Source organism: Pogonomyrmex barbatus, unplaced genomic scaffold, assembly GCF_055798465.1.
Source record: "Pogonomyrmex barbatus isolate J1 unplaced genomic scaffold, ASM5579846v1 scaffold7, whole genome shotgun sequence".
NCBI lineage: Eukaryota > Metazoa > Arthropoda > Insecta > Hymenoptera > Formicidae > Pogonomyrmex > Pogonomyrmex barbatus.
In genome coordinates this window covers 8,266,223-8,288,688 of record NW_028297171.1, presented here as the reverse complement: position 1 = coordinate 8,288,688, position 22,466 = coordinate 8,266,223, and the positions used below count along the sequence as shown (strand labels likewise).

The following is a 22,466-nucleotide window of genomic DNA, read 5'->3' as shown; positions in this document are numbered from 1 at the left end:
TTCGCTTTGATCTCGTTTCGAATTTCGGCGTTCCCGCGCAGATTTCTCCAAACCTCATTGATTTTAAGCACTTAAATGAGCACCGGCAGTCAGCACAATTGTGTCCTATGCGAGTCGAAGCTGGACTCGAAGGAGGCACTGCAGGAACATTTTAGGTATGCTCATCGTCGTCGTCGTCATAACCAAGTCGAGATTCACTGAATTAGGTGTTTAATGTCCAATTCTACCAATGATTAATGTTAATCATCGATTTTTAATTTATTCGATTTAATTTACTTTTTATCTTATTTTAATTCTAAAAATTAAGACTAAATTAAACTGAGATTAATGTTAATCTATATTGAGAGAAATGAACATTAGTCGATTAATGTTCATGTTCATGATTCTGCCAATGTTATCCTGTACTCGCAACGTTCTCCATGCACATGATATTTAAGAAATTTGTCAACTTGTTAGAAATATTGGACATATGGAATGAGCATGTATACATACAAACTGATTGTTATATCAATATGAGATCGTGATGTTAAATTTGTTGCAGAAAGGAATTTCGACTTTGTATGCTGTTTTTTATTTTGATTTTATTAATTTTTAGGCTTCTGTTATTTTAGTTAGCCCTCTGTTATTTCAAACTATTAAGAAGTATATTATTGTCCATTATCTAGTTTAAATAAATTACCTGTTTTTTGTTATATTTGCTATAGGAAACATGCAAATAAGGAGATAGATATGCGGGGGATGCCAGTGAGAAGCAGAAAAAGTACGGCTACTCAATGTGATATATGTGGTCAGTCATTTGATACAATAACGGCAACTATAAGGCATAGATTTAAAATGCATCCTAATTCACCAAATAAATTCTATTGTTTCTATTGTGGAAAGCAATTCCCTCTAAAGGTAAATGCATCATAATGTTTCATTTTGTTTCACTTTTGTTTCTATAATAATCTCATGATAATGTATTGTTCAGACTCATAGAGATAGCCATCAAATGTCACATGACACATCTGAAAGTGAGAAAAAAGAGGAGCATAGAAAATGTGAAGAATGCAATGTGTTATTTTATAACCAGAAAGCGCTGAATTACCATCATCGTTCTGTTCATAAAATGTCAGCATATTGATCAATTTGTCTTTAAAAATGTAGAATTTGTTTATGAAATTATGATCTGATTGCTGTATCGCTTTTCAGATTGGTGTATATGTTTCAACCAATAGCCACTCCTCCACCTAGTAACAAAATCAAATTGAATTCTATGAATGATGCATTGAGCGTGTATTATTGTCATCTATGTGGCGTGGAGTATGTCATAAAATTCAATTTACAACAACACTTGGAAAAGATGCATACGCCAGTAAGGAAGATACAAAGATATTGATTAATTTCTTTATTATTTATTGGTTTTTAAGTTACCATTTATCTTACATTCCTTATATTAACAATTTTTAATTTTCTAAATCGACCAAGTTTTCTAAAATATAGAATAAAAAAGTTGAAATGTCGATTTATAAATTAACTGCTCTCATACAAAATTACACTTATCCCATGTTTTGAGAGTCTGTTTACTGTTTTAAATGTACAAAGATAAAAATGATTATATCATATAATTAATTAAAGAATCTAATTGATTTTGAAAAAATATATTGGAAAAGATTTATATATATATATATATATAAATTCAAATATCTATAATATGTATTATTTGACAGGAGGAAAGGGAAACTATGCCAGATGATTTAATCAAATGTACAGTATGCTCAGCATTGTTTTGCAACAAGAAGGCCTATAATGTTCACAATGCTTACCATCAGCCAGATGATTTATATGTAACTTCTGAACAACAAAGAATGCAGACTGTAACTAGAATCGATCAGACATTCGACATCAGAAGAGTAGAGACTATGGCTGATAAATATATACCACGTTCTAATATATTTAAGAAAGCAATTAAGCACGAAATAGAGGTAAAATGCTTTAAAATCTTGATTATGTTATTTAGACTTATTATTAGTAAAATCTGTATATATAATATATAAATTTAGATGATACAATTAGTCTTAATAATGTATAATATTGTAATAAATGTTTAAAATAATTTAATATATATGATTTATAAAGATATGGCTATATAATTAAATTTCAAATAACGTAATTTAATATGTGATATACACAATAAAATATAAATAATTTAATGTTATATTTATATTTAGCTAAACAAGACGCAGAAAATTGAAATTAAGGAAATAAAGAAAGAGAGGTTTGTATCCTTGGACGATACTGTAGATGCCAATGAATCCAGTGATTCCGAGCTAGAAATTAAAAAGATAAAGAGAGAAAGATCTGTGTCCTTCGACGATAATATTGATAGCAACGATCTCAGCGATTCCGAGACAAACATTAAAGAAATAAAAAGGGAAAGATCTATATCTCTGGATGATGTTGTGGGTACCAATGAATTCAGCGATTCCGAGAGTGATATTCCGTTGGAAAGAAGGATTGCCAGCTAACGGAGGTTCTCTTTTTAATCATAAAAAGTCCCCTATCCCTTGAGGGTACTTTATTATATAAGAGATTTATGAATTCCTACTACAATCGTGATAGCTATCAAATCTTTTTTGATTTCTCTTTATAACTATTACTACATATGCATATTATACAAGTTAAAGAAGAGTAACACTCGATTGCCCATGTTGCCAATTGATTGAATACTAGATAGATGGTGTATTAGAAAATTTCTAAGCACCACTCGATATGAGCGGACGTGTTCAATCGCAACGTAGTTAAACGCAACGTTCCCGTTGAAGAAATAGTGTAGAAAGCCAATATTTATTTTTATTTTTGACGATCATGTTAAAAAAATATAGTAATTGAAACAATTGAATGTGAATAACTATGTTTGCTAATTAAATCTTGATTTTTATGTGTGTTTGTATATATCTTATTAAATATATACATATATATATACACACACACACACACACACAACATATATATATATATATATATATATGTATATAAAATATATACATATACACATAAAATATATATTTATCGCGTTCAAAAGATATATATATATATATATAAAATGTTAAAGAATTGAATTAATTAATGTTACAGCACTCGGAAGCAGATAGAGAAATCGGAAATGATTATTGATACATTCTCTTAAATACACAAAAAATTAAATAAAAAGAAAGTCTAAAAAAATCAAATTTTTTTCAGCATCAAAAACTGTTTTAGATTGTAGGCGTGAAAAAAATGTTTTTCAGTTATTAAAAACATGATAAGATTTTTCTACCTGTCCTCTTATAATGTGGCATTAATTTATTACACTCTATATATATATATATGTATAAGATATATATATATATATATATATATATATATATATATATATAAGTACTCTATACATATTATATGAAAATATATATAATTATACATTATATATACATCATTATATATACATCTTCTGAACACGATTTAATGATTGCTATATTTTATTTCTTTATCATGATGTGTTTAATACAAACATATTTTACATTATTTGTTTTTACCCGCTCGCCTAGCATCGACTTGTATCTTAAATTTGTATGTATAAAATATACATATGTATTACTACATCGAGAGTTGTGTCGCTTTTAACTCCCGTTGTGCGATGTTTTAAACATACGAAAATCGCGCTCTTCCTAAAGAAACACGTTTGTCAGAAATTTCCCTAGATTCCTCTAGATCTTAGAATCTTGAAGCGCGCCACGCTGGCGACTTCCGGCGCCAGCAACGGAAGAGATACGGTGGCCATTTTACATTATCGGTTTTCTCGCGCGAGCGCGTGTGTGTGCATGCGTGTGTACAGTGCTATCGCCAAGAGTCCTGCGTTGCGTTTACTTGCTTGTCGATTTGAGGACCGTGATATAGGACAGGGTCAACGCCGATAGCGATAAATCTTCAATAATCCGGCAGAAAGATGGGACGCAAGAAGAAGAAGCAATCGAGACCCTGGTGCTGGTATCCTTTTTATCTTCTTCAGAAAGAAGAAGACGACGACGACGACGACGACGACAATGACGATCTGCGGTGATCGCTTTTACGTAACCGTATTTTTGGATTAGGCGAACGTTAGGTTCTGTTCTGTGATCGAACGGGAAATAGCGAGCAAGACCGGCCAGTAGTAATTTATGCAACGGGTGATGATTCCCACTGGGAAGAAACGGGGAAACTCGCTTCGGAGCAAAACGTTCGCGGAAGGCGGAGAAATCGATACGGGATTTCCTCGCGCCACCGCGACACGCGTATTTATATATACATGTGTATGTGTTGTGTGTATACGTGTACGTGAGAGAACGCAGCTGTTTCCACTGTCTTCGCATTCGTGCGACGCGTTGCACGATGATGTAATGCAATCGAGGGTCTTCCACGCGGAAGCGACTGAATTAGAGAAGAGCAGATTGACCTGTTCCCTATCCCACTAAATTAGGAATGATTTTTGTACCTTAGCTATAATATTCTTTTCTACTTGAGTTTCTTAAATTTTCCCATTTATTACTAGTTGTTTATCTAAATTTTCTTAAGGCGATTGATAAATATGGATAATCCTTCACAATGACTTTTAAAAATGTTTGAACAGTAGAGAAGCTTTGAATTAAATGATCATCTTTTATAAAGAGAGAAACAAGGAGAATTATAGTTTTTGTGAAATCATTAATCATGAATATTTTTGTAATAAGTATTTAGAAATGTATAAGATACATCAATGTAGTAAATGTTCACTTAGCAAATGTTCAAATATTGTTGAGTTTGTAAATTGAACAAAAAGCTTTCATGTGAAAGTGAACGAATGGAGTTTTTAATTCGAAATTGTTTATCCACTTAGCTACTTGTTTTAATTATGAAAGATCAGAAATTCAAAAAACGATTTTATTTATAATATAAGCTAGATTAAATATATTTTCTCCAAGTTATATATATGCTATATATATAAACATAATTTTGAAAGTTTTTCAAAGCAACATTCTAATTTTAATGATTATAGATTTTGAAAGAGTTCAATTTTTAAGATAAGCATTTAGCTTTTAATTTTTTATATTTTTTCTTGCAATGAGTTATTTTAAATATATTACTTATAACATCATTTATCTAGAAAATTTTATTTTATATATATATATATATGTATATAAGCTATTATTTAAGAATACACTTTTTTCTGCAAATTTCCTTAACTCCATTTTTCAAAAGGTATTGCAACCGTGAATTTGAAGATGAAAAAATTCTTATCCAACATCAAAAAGCAAAACACTTCAAATGTCATATCTGTCATAAGAAATTATACACGGGACCAGGACTTAGCATACACTGTATGCAGGTAAATAAAATTATATTTTAACTATATTTCTATATATATTACTTTAAAAGTAACACAAATTCATTTTAAAATTTTATTTTTACAGGTACACAAAGAGGCAATAGATAAGGTACCGAATTCATTGCCAAATCGTAGCAATATTGAAATAGAAATTTATGGAATGGAGGGCATACCGCCGAATGACGCAAAGGAACACGAGAGACAGCGAAATGGCGGTAGACCTGGCTCGCCATCATCTGGTGAGGATGAGCCAGTACAGAAAAAAGCAAAACCCGAAGGTCTACTGGGTTCCGCACCAGGTGCGATGCCTGGTATGCCAGCTGGTCTACCCGGGATGCCGCCGCAGCCAGGTATGCCACCATTACCCGGTATGGCACCACATCCGGGCATGGCGCCGCACCCTGGCATGCCGCCACATCCTGGTATGCCTCCTATGCATCCAATGATGCCAATGGGTCACGTTGGACCTCCATTTATGGGCCCAGGGTAAATATTTCGATCAATCATAGTAATGTATCCTAGCAATGCTTTTGAATTGATTTTATGTTTCAATCTCTGTGTTTCTTCATCATTATGGAATTTCAATTTTATACACAAGATCTCGATACTATAGTTCAGGATATTTAAATTATAATAATAGAATATTATTTAATAATATAATATATTCAAATTTTTAGCAATAAATATTACTACAACTAACATTAAATATTTTCTTCTAGCATGATGCCTGGCATGTCAGGTATGCCTTCTGGTATGCAACCGCCGGTTTCGGGCGCTTCTATTCCGCCGGCGCGTCCTCTGTTTCCGAGTGCCGCTGCCGCGGCTGTCTCAACGGCAGCGTCGACAGCGGCGTCGGTCACTGGATCTGCACCCCTTGGCACAGACTTTAAGCCGATCACATCAGTAGCCAGCGGCAGCGGTTCTATAGGCCCAGTAAAGCCGACATTCCCAGCTTACAGTAGCGCCAGCGAATCCGCTGGCGCTACCACAACTGGCAATAGCCTCGCCAGCAGTGGTGATCAAAAGGTGAATCTTATTGCGACTACCGGAGCCGCCAGTAAGATCATTCACCCTCCCGAAGATCTCAGTCTAGTAAGTTTTTAATTTTCATATTTCGTGTTTTATTTTCAATTATCGACTGATTAATTATTGTTTCTAATGATATTCTTAATTTTAAAACATAAATATTAAGCTATTTCTCATCATAATATTTTATTTTGTAAAATAAATTATTTTGAATAATGGAAACCTAGGAAACAAAACAGATTTTTAAACAAAAGATTTATCTTGTAGGAGGAAATAAGAGCAAGACTGCCAAAGTATCAGCGTCGACAGACCGACGAATCTGGACGGTCGGCACAATCGGAGGCAGCAGCGGCGGTTGTGAGCCAGCAGCAGCAGGCCGCCGCCATGCAACAAGCGGCAGCACAGCAACAGCAAGCGGTGCAGCAACAGCAACAGCAGGCACAACAGCAGCAGGCGGCAAATGTGGCAGCGGCCGCGTTTCAGGCAGATCAACAACAACGGCAGCAACAGGCAGCGGCACTGAACGCACTGCAGCAACAGCAACAGAGGTTCCCGCGGCCACCGCAGGCGGTCATGGTACCGGCCTCGGCGGCAGCAATGCCTGTTAGCTCGGTGGCGTTGATGGCACCCCTAATGCGACCCACCATGACCCTAGCCGCGCCTGCTCTCATTCATGGAGGTAACATGATGCGACCGCCCCCCATGGGCCTGCCGCCAGGTAAGTCTCTGCGGGTTTGAGCTTTACGAAAAAAAAGACTCTGCCCGTCATTTCCCTTCTCCCCCGCCCTCCCCCCGCGTACTCGACAAACAGAGCTGCCCTGCTGTCTTTTTATCCCCTCTTGTTGTTGAAATTTTAAAACTTTCCCCTTGGTATTTTTCTATCGATTTTTTTCAATCGCCCCCACCCCTCCCCCCCGCCCCATTTTACCGGCTGTTGAAGACGGTAACGTTAATAGGCGCACAAGAATAAATCATATTGCGATTAAATTTTCTTTTCTTCTTTTTTTATCGTGGATAAAAATATTAAATCATATTAGATCGAAAGTTTTGCGCTGTTTGTCCCGTTTCGGAAGCGATCTTCTTCTCGAAAAAATGTCCTCGAATCTTTTTGATTTTATAAAGGCGCATAATAAAGTCGACTTGCTGCATTATTTTGATGCAGAAAGATCGTTTCCGATGAACCATTTATAATTATAACGATGCAAAGTTATTTAATCATCGGAAATTTTTATAAAATTTTACGCGATATGTTGAACCAAGCAAATTTATAATTTTCAAGCAGCGACTAAGCAACTTTTTCTTATTGAACGAATTAAACTCATCGATTCAGATTCTTTTTGGAAATACAACGTGCTATGTCTCTTTACTTTGTTTCGGTGAACAATCTTTATATATTTAGTCTTACTCGGTCGATGGCCGGGAAAGAATTTTTTTTTATAAATGAGAAAGAGAAGATATCGAATATTAGCTAAACAATACTTTGATATACTTTAGTTCGGTTACACTTTGCATTGCAGATTGCAATAATTATTTACTACAACAGCCTTCCCTATTCTTTGAAAAAAAAAAAAAAAAAAAAAACTTATGTGCTAAAGAAAAATACCGAAAACATCGAGACAGATAAATGAAAAACAGACTTGACATTTGGGGGGGGAAGGGGTCAGAAAATTAACGACGTGCATATACCACTGACTCGAGACAGCAAAGAGAGAAAAAGAAAGGCGGGAGGAATGTCATGACTGTTCAGATAGAAATTTATAGAGATCATGCTCAAGATTCTCGACCGAATGATACATCACAGAATCACGACGACACAGCGTCTTGTAGTCCTTGTACGTTTATACGTTTTAACGGTGCGTTTGCAGGGCGCCCGGTCACTCCTCGATGAGTGTCGAACGAACCCAGTCTGGTTACTAAAACCGTGTTTTACAATACAAGCGCTACAAGGTTGGTCCTTAGCAATTAGCATGCGGTGACATGGCCTATATCTATATATACATATATATATCTATATATATCTTGTTATATTTATTATTATTCTTATATATTGTTGATTAATCTTCTGTCATCATTGTCATTAATACACCTACATATAATATATACGTATATACGTAATGTATATATAGTGACTCCCGAAAAACTCGGAGTAACGATGCAGGAAACTGTTCGAGTAGCTTTCGCGAGCCACCGTGTATATATTTCTGTATATTCGTAATATTTTCTCACTGAGCAGGTGGGTCGAGCGGCCAACGACACGTTCCCTCCTCCTATCTTGATTCCAATCATTTCTTCGACTGATTTGCCACAAATCGAATTAAATTTGAACGCATTTAATTTTCCCAATTTGAAATTCAGGTAATGTGCAAGAGCCGATAAAATATATATATATAGAAAATCGCTGCATCACTGAACGATCGTCTAACGATTTTTTATCTATTAGATTGATAAAAAATGCATGAATCATTAGCTTGATCAAAACATAAATCTGATTAGATAGAGTTTGATTAATGAGTATGCAGGATTTAATGTAGTTAATAAAATAACAGAAATTATAGAAATTAATAAATAATAGAATTAATTTATATCAGAATAAGCATTTCTTTCACTCGTATTCAAAAAGTTAATGCACTTTCCATTCGGTAATGCTACACTACAACATTAATAAGTTTTTTCTTTATATTTACAAATTAAAATAATTGTTTATTTTATTATTAATTGTTATGTATTGTGTCTTTTATTATTAATTTATTTTATTATTGCTCAATATATAATTTCGATAATTATTTTATCGGATTGTATTAATTTTTATCTCTGAGAATTTTTATCTTACAAGATAGCTATGATGAGTTGAAAGTGAATTGATTTCTATTTTGCAACGATATTAAATTATTCAACAGATTTTTTTTTTAACTGATCGTTCTCTGGTGCATCTTACCACATTTCTAAATTAACATTATTTTTTTCGCGACGTTTGTCTTTCCATTTAGAATTTCGTAATTTTATACATTTCTTTTTTTTCTTTCCTGTGATAGTTTGATTCCTGTACAGTTCCTAGTACAGTTCCTTTGTACAGTTTAATACGCGAGAAACAAAGGGAAAGAGAGACTTTCCGGCCGCTCGGCCGTTACAATATTTTTACATCTCTATCATGTATGATTTCTTTGTTTCTTTTCCGTTCCGTTCTCAGCTTCTTTATTCACACTTTCTCGATTTAACCATATTACTCTTCTTACGACTCACATACGCCATTATTTACCTCGCCAGCAGCCGTGTTACCATCCTGTCTCTTCAGTATTACTTATATATTATATATAGCTTGGAATCCTGGTGTTGTGATACAGTAGTGGAGAAACTGCTTCCTTGGGCACGGTACTGACAGTCGTTCGAAGTTGTCGTTCCAAAGTGATAAGAAACAAATGATAATTACAACAATAATTTTCTCTCGTGATCCATCCCTTCCTTCTTTGCATTCGATCGGCGATCATATCAATAAGTTAATCATCTGACTAAAGTCAATATAATTTTAACGAATTCAATTTTCAATGCTACACAAGAGTATCGCGGACCTACCGAATCACTTTTTTTTTATATTTCCGAAATTTTTTACTAATTTAAGTAGTTACCATTTTAACCGACAATTTGAAGAAATTAATGATTTTTACATTGAGAATATATAAATAAAATGGCGAAGCTGAGTTTTCGAGATTAAAATAAATAATAGTATTTATTTGGAAATTTGAACAAGTAATTCTCGAAATTCTTTATTCTTTAATTTCGAACAAATTATCTTTCAACAAATTTACGATTAGAGAATTATTGAGACATTTAACGTTGAAAGTTACAAGTTTGCGACAAGTACAAATATATTTGCTTTAAAAAAAAGTCGCTTTCAGAATTGCTTAAAGTGAACTTCGAGTGAAAGGTGGCTCGCAAGATCTGGGATACATTGTAGAAATAAAGTAAGTAAATATAAATGGAATAGCAAATGAGATATCGTGAAGAGGGAAGGGATCGAATTATGTTCTCACCGTGCTCGCCGGTGCATTTTATTTTATTTTATTTTTTTTCTCATGAAAAAAGTAAGAAATCAGCAACGAGAACGAACGTAATGTATCTCCCTCACACCATAGCCTAGCTTTTGTGTTACACAATGAAAAATTTTAGATAAATTGTGCCGAGCAAGTAAGTAAAAGACTTCACGTTACTTAGTATTTCTTTCTTGCGTTTAATCGAGGGTCCGTCCGATTAACACGATTTTTCTCTTTTTTACTCCACGCGGGATATTCGTTGAGTATCATCTGAGTTGTAAAAAAGAAGATACTTCAAGAAATTTGATGCCGATGTATCTCGCATCGGTGGTGCTTTCGAATATTTCAAACTACATTATTCCATACCGTTCAGTCGTTACTTAAAATAAAAAAAAAATATATATATATATATAATCCAAGGACTTCTGACTGACTAAATGCGTTTTTGGCGGCGACGTCCTTGTTGGAAGGAGTCGGCTGACAGCTGAACGATCTCCGCGGGCTTTCGTAATACATTCGCAATGTCGAGCCGACGTTGCATTTTCCCCCCCGAGTGAGACTCGTTCCTTGTATGGTGTGAGGTTTTTCTCTGTGTGGTATCACCTTCTTGTCAGTTTTGTTTGTGACTTGTATTGCGTATGCGGCGCACTGCATGCTGAGCTGAGTTCTACGTACGTTATGTACCTATCGTATACGCATATCTAGTTTGGCGATTCGCATTGATCAGAGATTGCTGGGTAGAAACGTAGTACGTGGGCTGCCGAGGACAGATCGGCCACTGGGTGGTACAGTCCTTTGGACTTGAATTGCGGAACAAGGGGAGGCTCGTCGCGAAGAAACGCGACCTCTCTCGCGAGGTCGAACACGTGAATTCACGCTCGGCCGGCTGATGCTTGTCTCGACAAGCGGAGATTGATCGCTCGAGAGAACGAAACGAATTCGGATCGATCACTCGAAGGAAACTAAATTGATATCTCGCGAGTTTACCTCGACATGTACTTCTTTTTATGACGCGATAATCGTTCGGCTGTCAAAATAATCTCCTTTTTGGCGGAACATGAGTCTAAATGTTTATATTGTATAATCAAATGACAGAAGCGTAATTAAATGCGCTAAGTCAAATCTTAAATGAAGAATTTAGCTCAGTCTAATTGAAAAATATATATTCTATAATCTTGAAATGAAAAGATTTGATCTTGATCAGGATCAATTTTTATTTACAATAAATTTTTTTTCTTTAATGTAAATATGTGTATTTTTTAAATTGTATTGCTTTCTAATTCGTTGAGAGTTCTTTTAAATTTTACTTCAAGCGTAACGGTTCCATGACTCATTTTGCGCTGAAGGACGTGTGGTCCTCCAAAAAACGAACGTCAGCATAATACATTACATCTATCAGAGAAACTATACAGAAAAAAAGCACACAAAGGAATCGAAACTTAGCATTAACGTAACACGCAGGACCCTTATGTTACCTTGTGAACACTAACGTGAACACTCCGCGACGTAAGTATACCGGGGACCCCGATCCCCAATTAAAAGAGTGAGAGAGAAAGAGAGATCCTGTTTCAGGGTCCCGCGAACAAAACGTCGTCTCGTTCGGCGGCGTCGGGCTCGAGTAAATCAAAAAGCACGTGTATGCCGTACGTGGGCAACGTACTGTTTTCTTTGCCTCCCGCGAGATTCGATCGCGAGTCGCACTAATCTCACACTGCGTTGCTTTGCAGGCATGATAGGAGCTCTGCCACCGGGTGCCGCGATGCATCCGGCCTTTGCCGCCGCGCCAATGGGGTTTCCGGGTCCGATGCTGACACCGATGATGCATCCTCGCTTCAGATGATCGCCCCCCATGGACGGGCCCAACCCCCCGCCGCTGCACTTCGTGCTATGGGCCCGCCCCTAATTTTTGCTGGGGTCTGGACCTGATCGAAGAAGAGACACATAGTCACATACACAAACAAGAGAGGGGGAGAGAGAGAGAGAGAGAGAGAGAGAGAGAGAGAGAGAGAGGGAGGGAGAGAAAGAGGAGAGAGAGAGGAGGAGAGAGAGAGAGAGAGAGAGAGAGAGAGAGAGAGAGAGAGAGAGAGAGAGAGAGAGAGAGAGAGAGATGATCATGAGAAAGAGAGGAGAGAGAGAAAACGGGAAATAATCTGCATGGTAGAATTTGTTTCCCGTCAATTCTCTCTCACAATCTGTTTTTTCCCCTTTTTTTATCATATTGTTGAGAAACGAAGAAACAAAACACTGAGAGAAAGAGAGAGTGAGAGAAAAAAAGGAGAGAATGGAAGACAGAAAGAAAGAAAGAGAAAAAGAGACACATGCACTTACATCACATCACCGATATCTGAGAGGGTTTCTTCGAAGAAATTGGTGCGCGCTGGAAACGGTCGGCTTTTTCGTTCTCTTCGCCCTCTGCTTTACGCTATTTGTACGAAAAAAAAGAAAAGCGAAATGTTAATCATCCTTATTGAGTATGAGTGCATACATGTGTTTGTGTGTATGTATGTGTGCGTGCGTGTGCACCCACGTTACATCGATCGTGTGTCAGGTGAGATAATAAATTTGAGCAAGCTTCGGCGTTTTTTCTATGGAATGAAATCACAGTAAACACCCTATAATAATACTATTATTCATCCTGCGCGGAAATGCCGGCGTGAATCAATTCTTTATTTACTGACTTACCTCGCGATTTTTCGTTATGCATCGGACAACCATTGTATTGCACTACTGGTATGTCTATCGAGTTTGCGTTTCGATAATACGGCGCGTAATAGATGTTATCCTTTCGTATAAAAAGGGTCAATCGAAATCCAAGGATTCGATGCGAAAGTCCGATGAGTTCCTCAATCTGCGAGGTCAATTAAAATAGAAATCACATCTAAAACATCTGAGTCTTACGAATTTATCGTTTTACTTCTGTAACGAATCCTTTAATTGCAACAACGAGGTAATGGTGATGTTGCTAAAATTTTCAATGATAAAATTCCTTATGTGCAGCGATCGAACCTTTGTTAATTTTGAAATTTTTCAAATTATTATATGCAACATCTTAAATATTGTTATATAAATAACGCGCATTAATATTTCATTATGAATTTTAATATATTTAAACAACATTAATAAGCTAAAATAAAAAAATGTGAAAAATATGAAATTCATATGAAATATGTGTATTTATTTACAATAAAAAACTTTTGGAATATATTATTATTGATAATATATTTTAATTAATTATAAGTATAAATATGTTGTATAAACATGTTTGTTAAATTTTCTTCGGTCGAATGAGGGCTGATTTTATCATTGAAAAAAAATCTGATAAGGTCACATTTACCCCGTAATGTTGTAAAATTAATGATTGACTCTGCAATTTTTCGGGGTATGATTGTACCTTCGATAGCGACAAAATGCCACGTGTTTTCCCCCTTAAAGTTTTCCTTTTTCGCAGTAGACCGTTTCCATCACGCGCTGTTCCCCTCAGCCTCTGTGCACCTGCAGTGTCCTTTTGGAGAGGCGCAATCGCGGATAAGGTGGCACTTCACGCTGCAGCTGGATGATGATTCACTTGACTATGTAGAGCTCGAGATGAGAGAACACTCTCGAGACAGTTCCGTTTCGTAATGTTTGAAATTTCTTTCTCGATTTGCTGAGTAAATTTAAACTGGCAAAGGTTCCGGAAAAATCGAAGACATGATAATTTCTTCTTTTAAATGAGAAAAATATTAATCTGAAACTCGCTTAATCTCTCAGTGAATACAGAAAATATTGTCTATTTTGGATTTTTGAAAATTCGAAAAGAAGTTGTGTAAACATTTATAAATAGCTATTTCGAAACGTTCGCAATTAAGTGACTAATAAAACCAATAGGTCACTTGAATTTACTTATATATTGAAGAACAGGTTTATAATTTGATTCATTTAGCGAATTTTTTATTATCTGTTTAATTTCTGAAAAATTTCTTTCATTTGAACCGATTTTATTTGAAACTTCGATTTCTCCGTGACAAAATAGCAAATATTTCCCTTTTTTTTAGAAGAATAAATCACTAACGATTTTTGTACTGATGAAGGGAAATAGTGAGGATAAATGATAGAAAATAATTTTGGTATGATATAGAGTTTTGGTTTAACTTGATCAATCTCTCCAAACTGTCGTATTATAGAATCAATAGTATAGATTAATGCAAAAGGGAGAAATCGAATTATAATTTTTGATGCATATGCTAGCCGCAGTGTGAAGATTCAGTCGCCTCAGGTTAGTCTGCCGAATTTTATTTTGTTAATACACCGAGTCGAGTCGAATCAACTTTTGCGATTTGCATTAAAGTTGCAAAGTTCCAATCTTCCAAATTTGAGTCTCTTGATTTAAAAAACTTATTTTACTTACATTTATTTAAAATTTACAAATTTAACAAAATTTCTAAATTACTGTTTTGGCGAAATTTTTAATAAATTACAAATTCAAGAAATAAAATAAAGCTAATTGTTGCAGTTAAGCTTCTGACAATCAATGAAGATCTAAATGTAAAAGCACATAACAAATAATTCATACATATGAATAGGTTGAAATTGTGAGTTAAGTTTGATTTGACGAAAGTGATCGACTCGGCCTAAGAAAGTCCCCTTTTTCCTTTTGCCAAAGGAACAATGTTGGCGACGCATGAGTGAGTGGTAAGTACGGAGGGTGCTCACGGAATCGAACACCAGCTCTCTACACTCGACTCACGCCGTTTTCTTCACTCTTCCTTTTCCCTTCCCACGTTTCGCTGATTCTCGTATACCGATCGTAGAGCGTCGTTTTGTCTCCGATCTCAAACAAGTCTTACCCTCGCGATCATTCTGAAATTTTTTTCGCTTCTTTCATTCCGTTTATGAATATACGACTCGCGAATTGTGTGGTAGTATAGCATTGATATAGATAGCTTGATAGTCTTGATATCGCACTTTGCTCTACGATCGAACACTCTCAATTCCTTGTCCTTTACCAAATTTGTTGAATTATTCTATTCTGTCTACCAAAAACTCTGCACCTCCCAAACTTCTTTAATCTACTTTCCGGCTCACTTAACATCTTATCCTCTATCTACTGTACGCTCTTATCAATTTCTACTCAGGGTGTCTATTGATAACGTTAACGGACTGTCCGTTTTTACGTGAAATTCCCGTTGCTTTTGTACCGTTAAGTCCATCTGTGAAACGCACTGTTCCTACTGTAGCTGTAAAAGATTGTCTTAACTTTGCAGCCAGTTGAGAATAATTGTATCGTTATTTTGACATGTAGAGCAGCTAATGTATTTATCATTCGAGTTAAATTTACTCTTGATTTAGATCTTCGTTCATCTCTTTCCGGAAGTAAAATCGATGCCGATTACTTTTACGTCCTAATTCGACTCGTCGATTTCTTCAGAAAAAAAAAAAGGAAGAAAGTAAATCAGTTATTTAGCAAAATTTGATTTAGATGTCAACTTTTAGCTCAAAGTTAATCATTTCTTTATATAAGGAAAATATATATATAAGGATCTCGTCGAGCTGAGATTTAAACGAAAGATAACGAAGGATCATCTATATGCACGCGATAGATTATTTATGCTATTGTTAATCGTTTATATATACGTAGGCGCGATAATGAAGACCTCGGTTGCTTCCTGTGTGCTGTCTTCAGTAGGCACCCTGCTGCTGGTTTTCGTTCTTTCGACCACCACTCTCGCCCACCGTCATCGTCCGGTACTACTACCGACACCTCGACAAAAAAACACACAAAAAAGCAGAAAAAAAAAAGAAATGAAAATGAAACAGCATTGAAAGCGCGCCGTACGACACGTGTACGTACCAAAATATGATCTACGCATCGTTATTATAATTCCTTTATTTTTCAGGGGTTGTCTTTCCGAATCTCCCCCGCGAACACTCTATCGCTTTACTTTCTTGCAAATACAACGCCTCGTTCGCGATCGTCCGAGGGCCAAGGATTGTTGACCGCTCAAGGATACAAGTAAAATTATTAAGATTTATAAAACCATTAAGACGATTTTTTTTTGTCAAGTGCCTGTTTAGATAATATCGGGCTCGAGAGATGAGGCTTTTCAAAAGAATCAAAAAAGAGAGATGAAAACGAACGTGGAATTATCACCGATGGTTATGTTAAAGTTGCCATTGATTTATCGAAGATCAAATCGGGTTGCGATTGCACAATTTTCTCCCGAAAATAAAAGAGTAAATGTAATAATGTGTATATATATTATTTTTATATAATTAAATATATAATTTTTAAAATGTATGTATTACCACATATAATTATAAAAATTATATATAATTATATAAAATTGTGTTAATTATCTGAAATGTATAAAAGAGGAATTTATATGAATTTATGTATAAACTTAACGTAGTCGTATAATTTTCTTTCAAAGAAGTAATTAAATGTAAGGTAAACTGTGCGATCTAAACCCGAAGATATCTTCGTTTCCTTTTTTTTTTCTTTTCTCTTTTTTATCTCTTCGTGAAGAGAAAAGCAAGCGTTCACGCAAAGCTTCGCACTCCGGCGATTCGGCAGGACAATCTGACAGCAGAATTTGGAGATGTAGAAGTTCTGTTATTTATTGAGTGTCATATTATCGACATGTTCCGAATAAAATAAAGAAAACGTTCTGTGGAAAGCTCGAAAGTTTTGGGCATAGTCTGCTGTTCTGGGATATGTCGCCGTAGCGATCTCGCAATCAGTACTCTCGACTTCGCCAATTTCGCTGTTCCTATCTTTAACGCGATAAAGTTGACGGAGACTCAGATGCATCATATTTTTATACATATTTCAATATATATTACATGCTCTTGTATATATTTTTATCCAACTTGGGGATCGAAGAACGATATAATTTTGCGATCGCGACGTTATCGCTGGATCCGTATCCCAGAATTGCGGGCGACAGCCACATATTGTTTCAACCAATCACAGCAATCTCACCGCTGTTGGACCTAATCGGTCCCTTGCCTCAAGGCAGGCGATTGTTTGGACCTACCGTCCTAGAGTCGAGGCAACCTAGTCGCAACCTCCCGATTTTCTCCCGCTGGAATGGTGCCGACGGGAAGAAAAGCGAACGAGCTCTCCTACGAGATTTCCAATTTCCAGTTTTGGAATTCAAGCAAGGCTGGAAGAAACGCGCCGAAGCAAAAATCACGTTTTACGGAAAAAAAAATTCCAAGTGGTTTTTCATTTCCCGCCAATTTTTATTTTATCTTAATATTACAGTATTCAGTATCTTAATTTAATGTTACTTATATTATATTATATTATTGTTTATAACATCAATATACCTTTATTTTGTTTGATTTATTTTTAAACTGGTGCTTTATCGAATGTATTTTCAAGTGGATTTTTGCTTGCGTCTTCCAGACAGCAGCTCGATTCAGCTTTACGAATTATACCAAGATGCATCAGGATTGAAGAGAGAAAAGAAAGAAATCTGGGGGTGTGACGGTTCTCGGCTCGGTGGACGCGTGGCTGGACCGAGAAACAATATTAATCGTAATAATCGGTTAATGAATCGCGGGTAACTCGTATTAACCGATCGATCGTTCGGAACGTCGAAACGAGAGAGGATTGTGTTCAAATATGTAGAGCAATGCAATTAGCACGTATATCTTACCGGCGAATTTTAATCCTTTCAAGATGCTGTCTGATCGCTTGGCTTTCGTAGAAAGACACGCATTCTTAATTAACACTATTATGTTATGATTGAAAACTGTTTAGATATTATCTAAACATTTTAACTCTCCGCCTTTTTCGAATCTAAATTTCTAAGACTAATATCTTTTCTATAAATTTAAAGGAGAAGATATATTTTATTAATGAGAAATTAAATGTTATTGATATTTTTTTAAATGTTTTTCTGTTTTCCGTTTTGCCCATTCTTAAACGTTTTTATTATTTTTATATATTTGTATCTTTTTAAGATTAATTCTTCTAAAAAGGAAAAATATTTTTAACATATGATGAAATGGAAATCTAATAAGGAAAATTTATTTTAAAAATATAAATACTGTTCGAGAATCAAAATTATTCTACATCAGTTATTAAATATCAACATTATTATTATTAATTATAATACTTTTATTATATTATTATATTATCTTGTTATTTGAAAAATTATATATTGATTTCACAATTAATAATTCTCTAAAATTCTTTACACATACGTAATTTTTTCCTTATTTATCTTTATTCTTTTTTCTTATTTATTGTATTGTCAAAATGTCGAAAGGATTAATGATTGTTCCACGATGCAATAATTGCAACCCTCGTTGAATTACAAACGTTTTCAAAATGCTTGGATTCAGAGTTTTCTCCTTTCCTTTTTTTTTCTTTTTTTTTTCCTTAATGCGAAAGCAAATGTTTAAAATAATAATAGTCGCGACTCTCGTCTTCGACAGTTCGATCGTATCGTAGAATGCTTAGCTGGTTCTCTATCTATAAATAAATATATATATATATATATATATATATATATATATATATATTATATGTGTATACCGATATTGTCCTATATATTCCTTGTGTTCGCGCGCGAGGATTTTCGCCTTTTCCATTTTTCTTTTTAATATCCTCATATCCTCCTTTACGCTAATAATATCTTTATACTTGGTGACAGCGGATGCACGATATTCGCTCTCGTGGGGATCGCTTTTGCTCGATGAACCGGTAACACGGTCGTTCATTGTCATCCTAATATTGTTATACCACGGCTCGGTCCATTCGGAAATAAAACAACTCTTCTGGTTCCGACGTCTCTCTCTCTCTCTCTCTCTCTCTCTCTCTCTCTCTCTCTCTCTCTCTCTCTCTCTCTCTCTCTCTCTCTCTCTCTTTCTCTTTCTCTCGACGATCTCGATATTATAACGATTGCGGCTGTGTATGATTTTCTGAAGAGTGTGATAAAAATCGATTATTAAAAGTCGATTTACTAATCTCGTCGGGTATTTTTTATTGATTTTTTTTGTATACGAATAAATAATTTAATTATTACCTTTGTACTTATATCTTTGTTATCCAGGGAATAAAAAAATCAATGTAAAATCTAGATTAAATCAATATTTTAATATTTCGAAGTTTCTATTATTGGAGCGTGAATTTTATCTTCTTGCAATTTTATTTCCATGACTTTTTATATAACAGTATTTTTAGTAGGAAATATGATTCATTCATCAGTAAATTCATTTATAAATCTTTCTGCTGTTTTATATATCAACAAGAGATTTGTGCAAAATCGCGTGCATAATTTTCCGTTGCCGAGCTCAAGTGATGAATCGTTGAGATGTTTTCGCGTGTTCACTTAGGCGCGTTTAACGGCACGATGTTGCGAGCCGCTTGGCCGGCTTCATTTGATAAACACCACGATGTATTAGAGAGCCGATTATGTGCAATTTCAACGGCCACTTTAACTTGGAACGTGTTGAAAAAGGCGTCTCGCGAGAAAGCGAGACCGACTTTTCGCGAACGCCGCGATCGTTAGCGAGAGGAGGGCGATTTTGCGGATCAGAGATAGACGAAAGTCTCGTCTTCTGCCGTCGCTTTATTTCCGAAGCGAGGACCGACCGCGGATGCTCTAGACGTAGCTTTCTATCCTTCTACAACCTTGTTGTTTTCAGCCGACTGCGTACGAGCAGAACGGACAATAAATGATCGAGAAAAGAAAGAAAGGGATAAGAGAGAAAAAAAAAGGTAGCAAAGTGACACGAGTGTGTGTATCCATTCAGACTGATCAATAAAATTATTCGAACACAAAAACACCGAGCGATTTTGCGATCGAAGTCGCGGCAAAAATTCAATTCGTTCAATTGAAAGAGGCGGAGAGGCCGGTAGGAAAAAAAAAAAAGATTGAAGTGAAAAGATCATCAGGAGGAATCAGGCTGTGACTTCGAGCGTGACAACGCTCGTCTATTTTATTTTAACTACATGATCCTTGACTACATGTAAGAAAGTGTTTTAACGCGTTAGGTGTGGTGTTACGCCGAGTGAAGTTTGTTTGAACAAAATTGAATGTACAATTGAGTAAATTGAATAAAATTTACAACGGGAAAAAGTTAATTCGATAAAAGACTTGCGATTTAAAGGGATTGAATTAAATTGAATATTAAATTGAATTTAGTTTGCGATTGGAGAACAATTCGTCATTTAGTGTAAACAAAATCTGCAAGTAAGAAAAGCGAATCAAGTAGACTTGCATAAGACTTGTAATTATGAGAATTGAATTGAATCGCAAGCGATGCTTTTATCGTTTTGCGCGTATGAAATGATAATTAAATCAAGTCCGCGTAGTTCACGCGGAACTCTTACGAGGCTCAGGGAAAAAGATCGTTCTGATAACGACTTGATATAACTTAAGCAGATAATCTCTCTGCGAAAGTGGTTCACCGGTAACTTTCTATGAGACCGTGGTTTCTCATCGCTTTCGCGTTCATTTCCCTTCCTTTCTCGACGGAAAATAATTTCTGCGATTACGAAAATTTATGGGATGATTTTCCACCCACTGCCCGATTGGCAGAAATTTTATTGGGGTTACCTCGCACGTGATTCTGCTCAAAAAATTCAATTACAGTCGCAAAGAAATCTGCAGTGCAAAAAAATCATGAATGTTGTAAACAAGAATTATCCAACGCTGAGGTGATCGCAGATAGAATACAAATTGAACGGTTATATAATTTTTCCTTATCACGATAAAATCGGTAGAATCTTATTTTCAAATCATCTTAAGATCCTACCTTGCGTAGGTCGTATTGTTAAAAAAAAAACAGTCAATTCATGATGGTTTGAGAGTAAACTACTGGGAATTGACCGGTCGACGCGACACATTTAGCCGCAAGCGGGAGATTATACAACGTTCCAGCCACGGGGCGAAAGCGAATTACGGACACTCCTGCGAATGCCGATGGCATAGTTCGAAAGTCAAATGCCACGCTGCCTTTTCTGGGAATCGATGGATGCTTCGCCAGGTAAGCCTGTGTATCGACCTGCCGGCGCGATATCTAGGCCGACGAATTTTCCTTTGTTCCTCGAAACACCGCTCGATTGCATGTCACCGAGCATGCAACTCGACGGACTCCCCTCCCCCAAAGCTGCAGTTAAAAGAACATCCAGGTAATTTCAAAGGACCCTATGTCCTAATATCCGTCCGAGTCAACACTCCCGATACGATCGTATATAACGTATCATGAGCGGTGAATGAAGCGTAGTACGAGCGAAGCTGTATTTTTTTCATTCATTCGCGATCATTCGTTCGCTCGTATCGTAAGTCGCGATACGAACGATAAAAGCGACGGTGCAATGACCTCTGCAACTGCATGCGTTGCGCGCGATATATGTCAAAAGAATTATGCCCTTTAATCGAAACGGAAACTATCGCTAAATGTTTTAAGGATTACCGAAATCTCCATTTTAAAATCTCCTGCTAATTCACTTGGATTGATTGAGAAAGAATGAAGAGAAAACAATGATAAATTCTTACAAAGGCTATTAAAAAGCAAATATATTGCTTTTTGCAAAATTGTTTAATAAAATAATGTAGTTGACTAAAACTTAGACTTGTAAAATATATGGAGAATTTCCGACACATTTCACAAATTTGTTTTATCAATTGTATAGATAGTTTTGTTAAAAACTATTTTAATATATTTTGCAAGAATTTGTATGTCTTTTTATCTAAATTAAATTGGCATGATAATTCTCATTCTTTTGATATTTTAAAATTATTATTGATAATTTATTATTTGTGATTTAATTTATTATTTGTTATTAATTTTTCTGTGAATATTGTAATCATGTTGAAGATACAAAATTATTTTTGTTTTATAGATTATTTTTTTAATACTGCTTTTTTCTTTTTTTAATTACATGGTAATTTCTTCTTGGTTGCAATTGTTTAACAATTTGTAACAATTGTAAGGCTAGTAATTAGTTTCACGATATCCTTTAGTGAAGACACGTCATTACGGCAATTATTTGAACAACTCGACGACATTGAGAACGTTAATTACATGATTGCCGGAGGAAGGAATTACTTTTC

At 35.4% G+C, this 22,466-nt stretch overlaps 2 protein-coding genes across 3 annotated transcripts; both read left to right on the top strand.

Annotated features, from left to right (window-relative positions):
• Positions 1 to 13: 13 nt before the first annotated feature.
• LOC105433420 (uncharacterized) lies at positions 14 to 3,618 on the top strand. The gene is made up of 6 exons (XM_011648754.3): positions 14 to 155; positions 705 to 897; positions 971 to 1,110; positions 1,192 to 1,354; positions 1,710 to 1,964; positions 2,211 to 3,618. The coding sequence occupies exons 1-6, from the start codon at positions 76 to 78 to the stop codon at positions 2,505 to 2,507; spliced, it is 1,128 nt and encodes a 375-aa protein (XP_011647056.2). The 5' UTR covers positions 14 to 75; the 3' UTR covers positions 2,508 to 3,618.
• A 157-nt stretch (positions 3,619 to 3,775) lies between these two features.
• On the top strand, positions 3,776 to 12,859 carry BuGZ (Bub3 interacting GLEBS and Zinc finger domain protein). Of its 2 annotated transcripts, XR_016140888.1 has the most exons (7): positions 3,776 to 4,005; positions 5,233 to 5,359; positions 5,445 to 5,845; positions 6,079 to 6,451; positions 6,653 to 7,103; positions 8,251 to 8,332; positions 12,141 to 12,859. XR_016140888.1 is itself a non-coding variant. In XM_011648751.2 (6 exons), exons 1-6 carry the CDS (start codon positions 3,965 to 3,967, stop codon positions 12,251 to 12,253), a joined length of 1,506 nt encoding a protein of 501 aa, XP_011647053.2. In that variant the 5' UTR covers positions 3,780 to 3,964; the 3' UTR covers positions 12,254 to 12,859. The 2 variants fall into 2 exon arrangements, 1 of the variants encoding a protein (XP_011647053.2); XM_011648751.2 differs by lacking the exon at positions 8,251 to 8,332 and having other exon boundaries at positions 3,780 to 4,005.
• Positions 12,860 to 22,466: the final 9,607 nt, after the last annotated feature.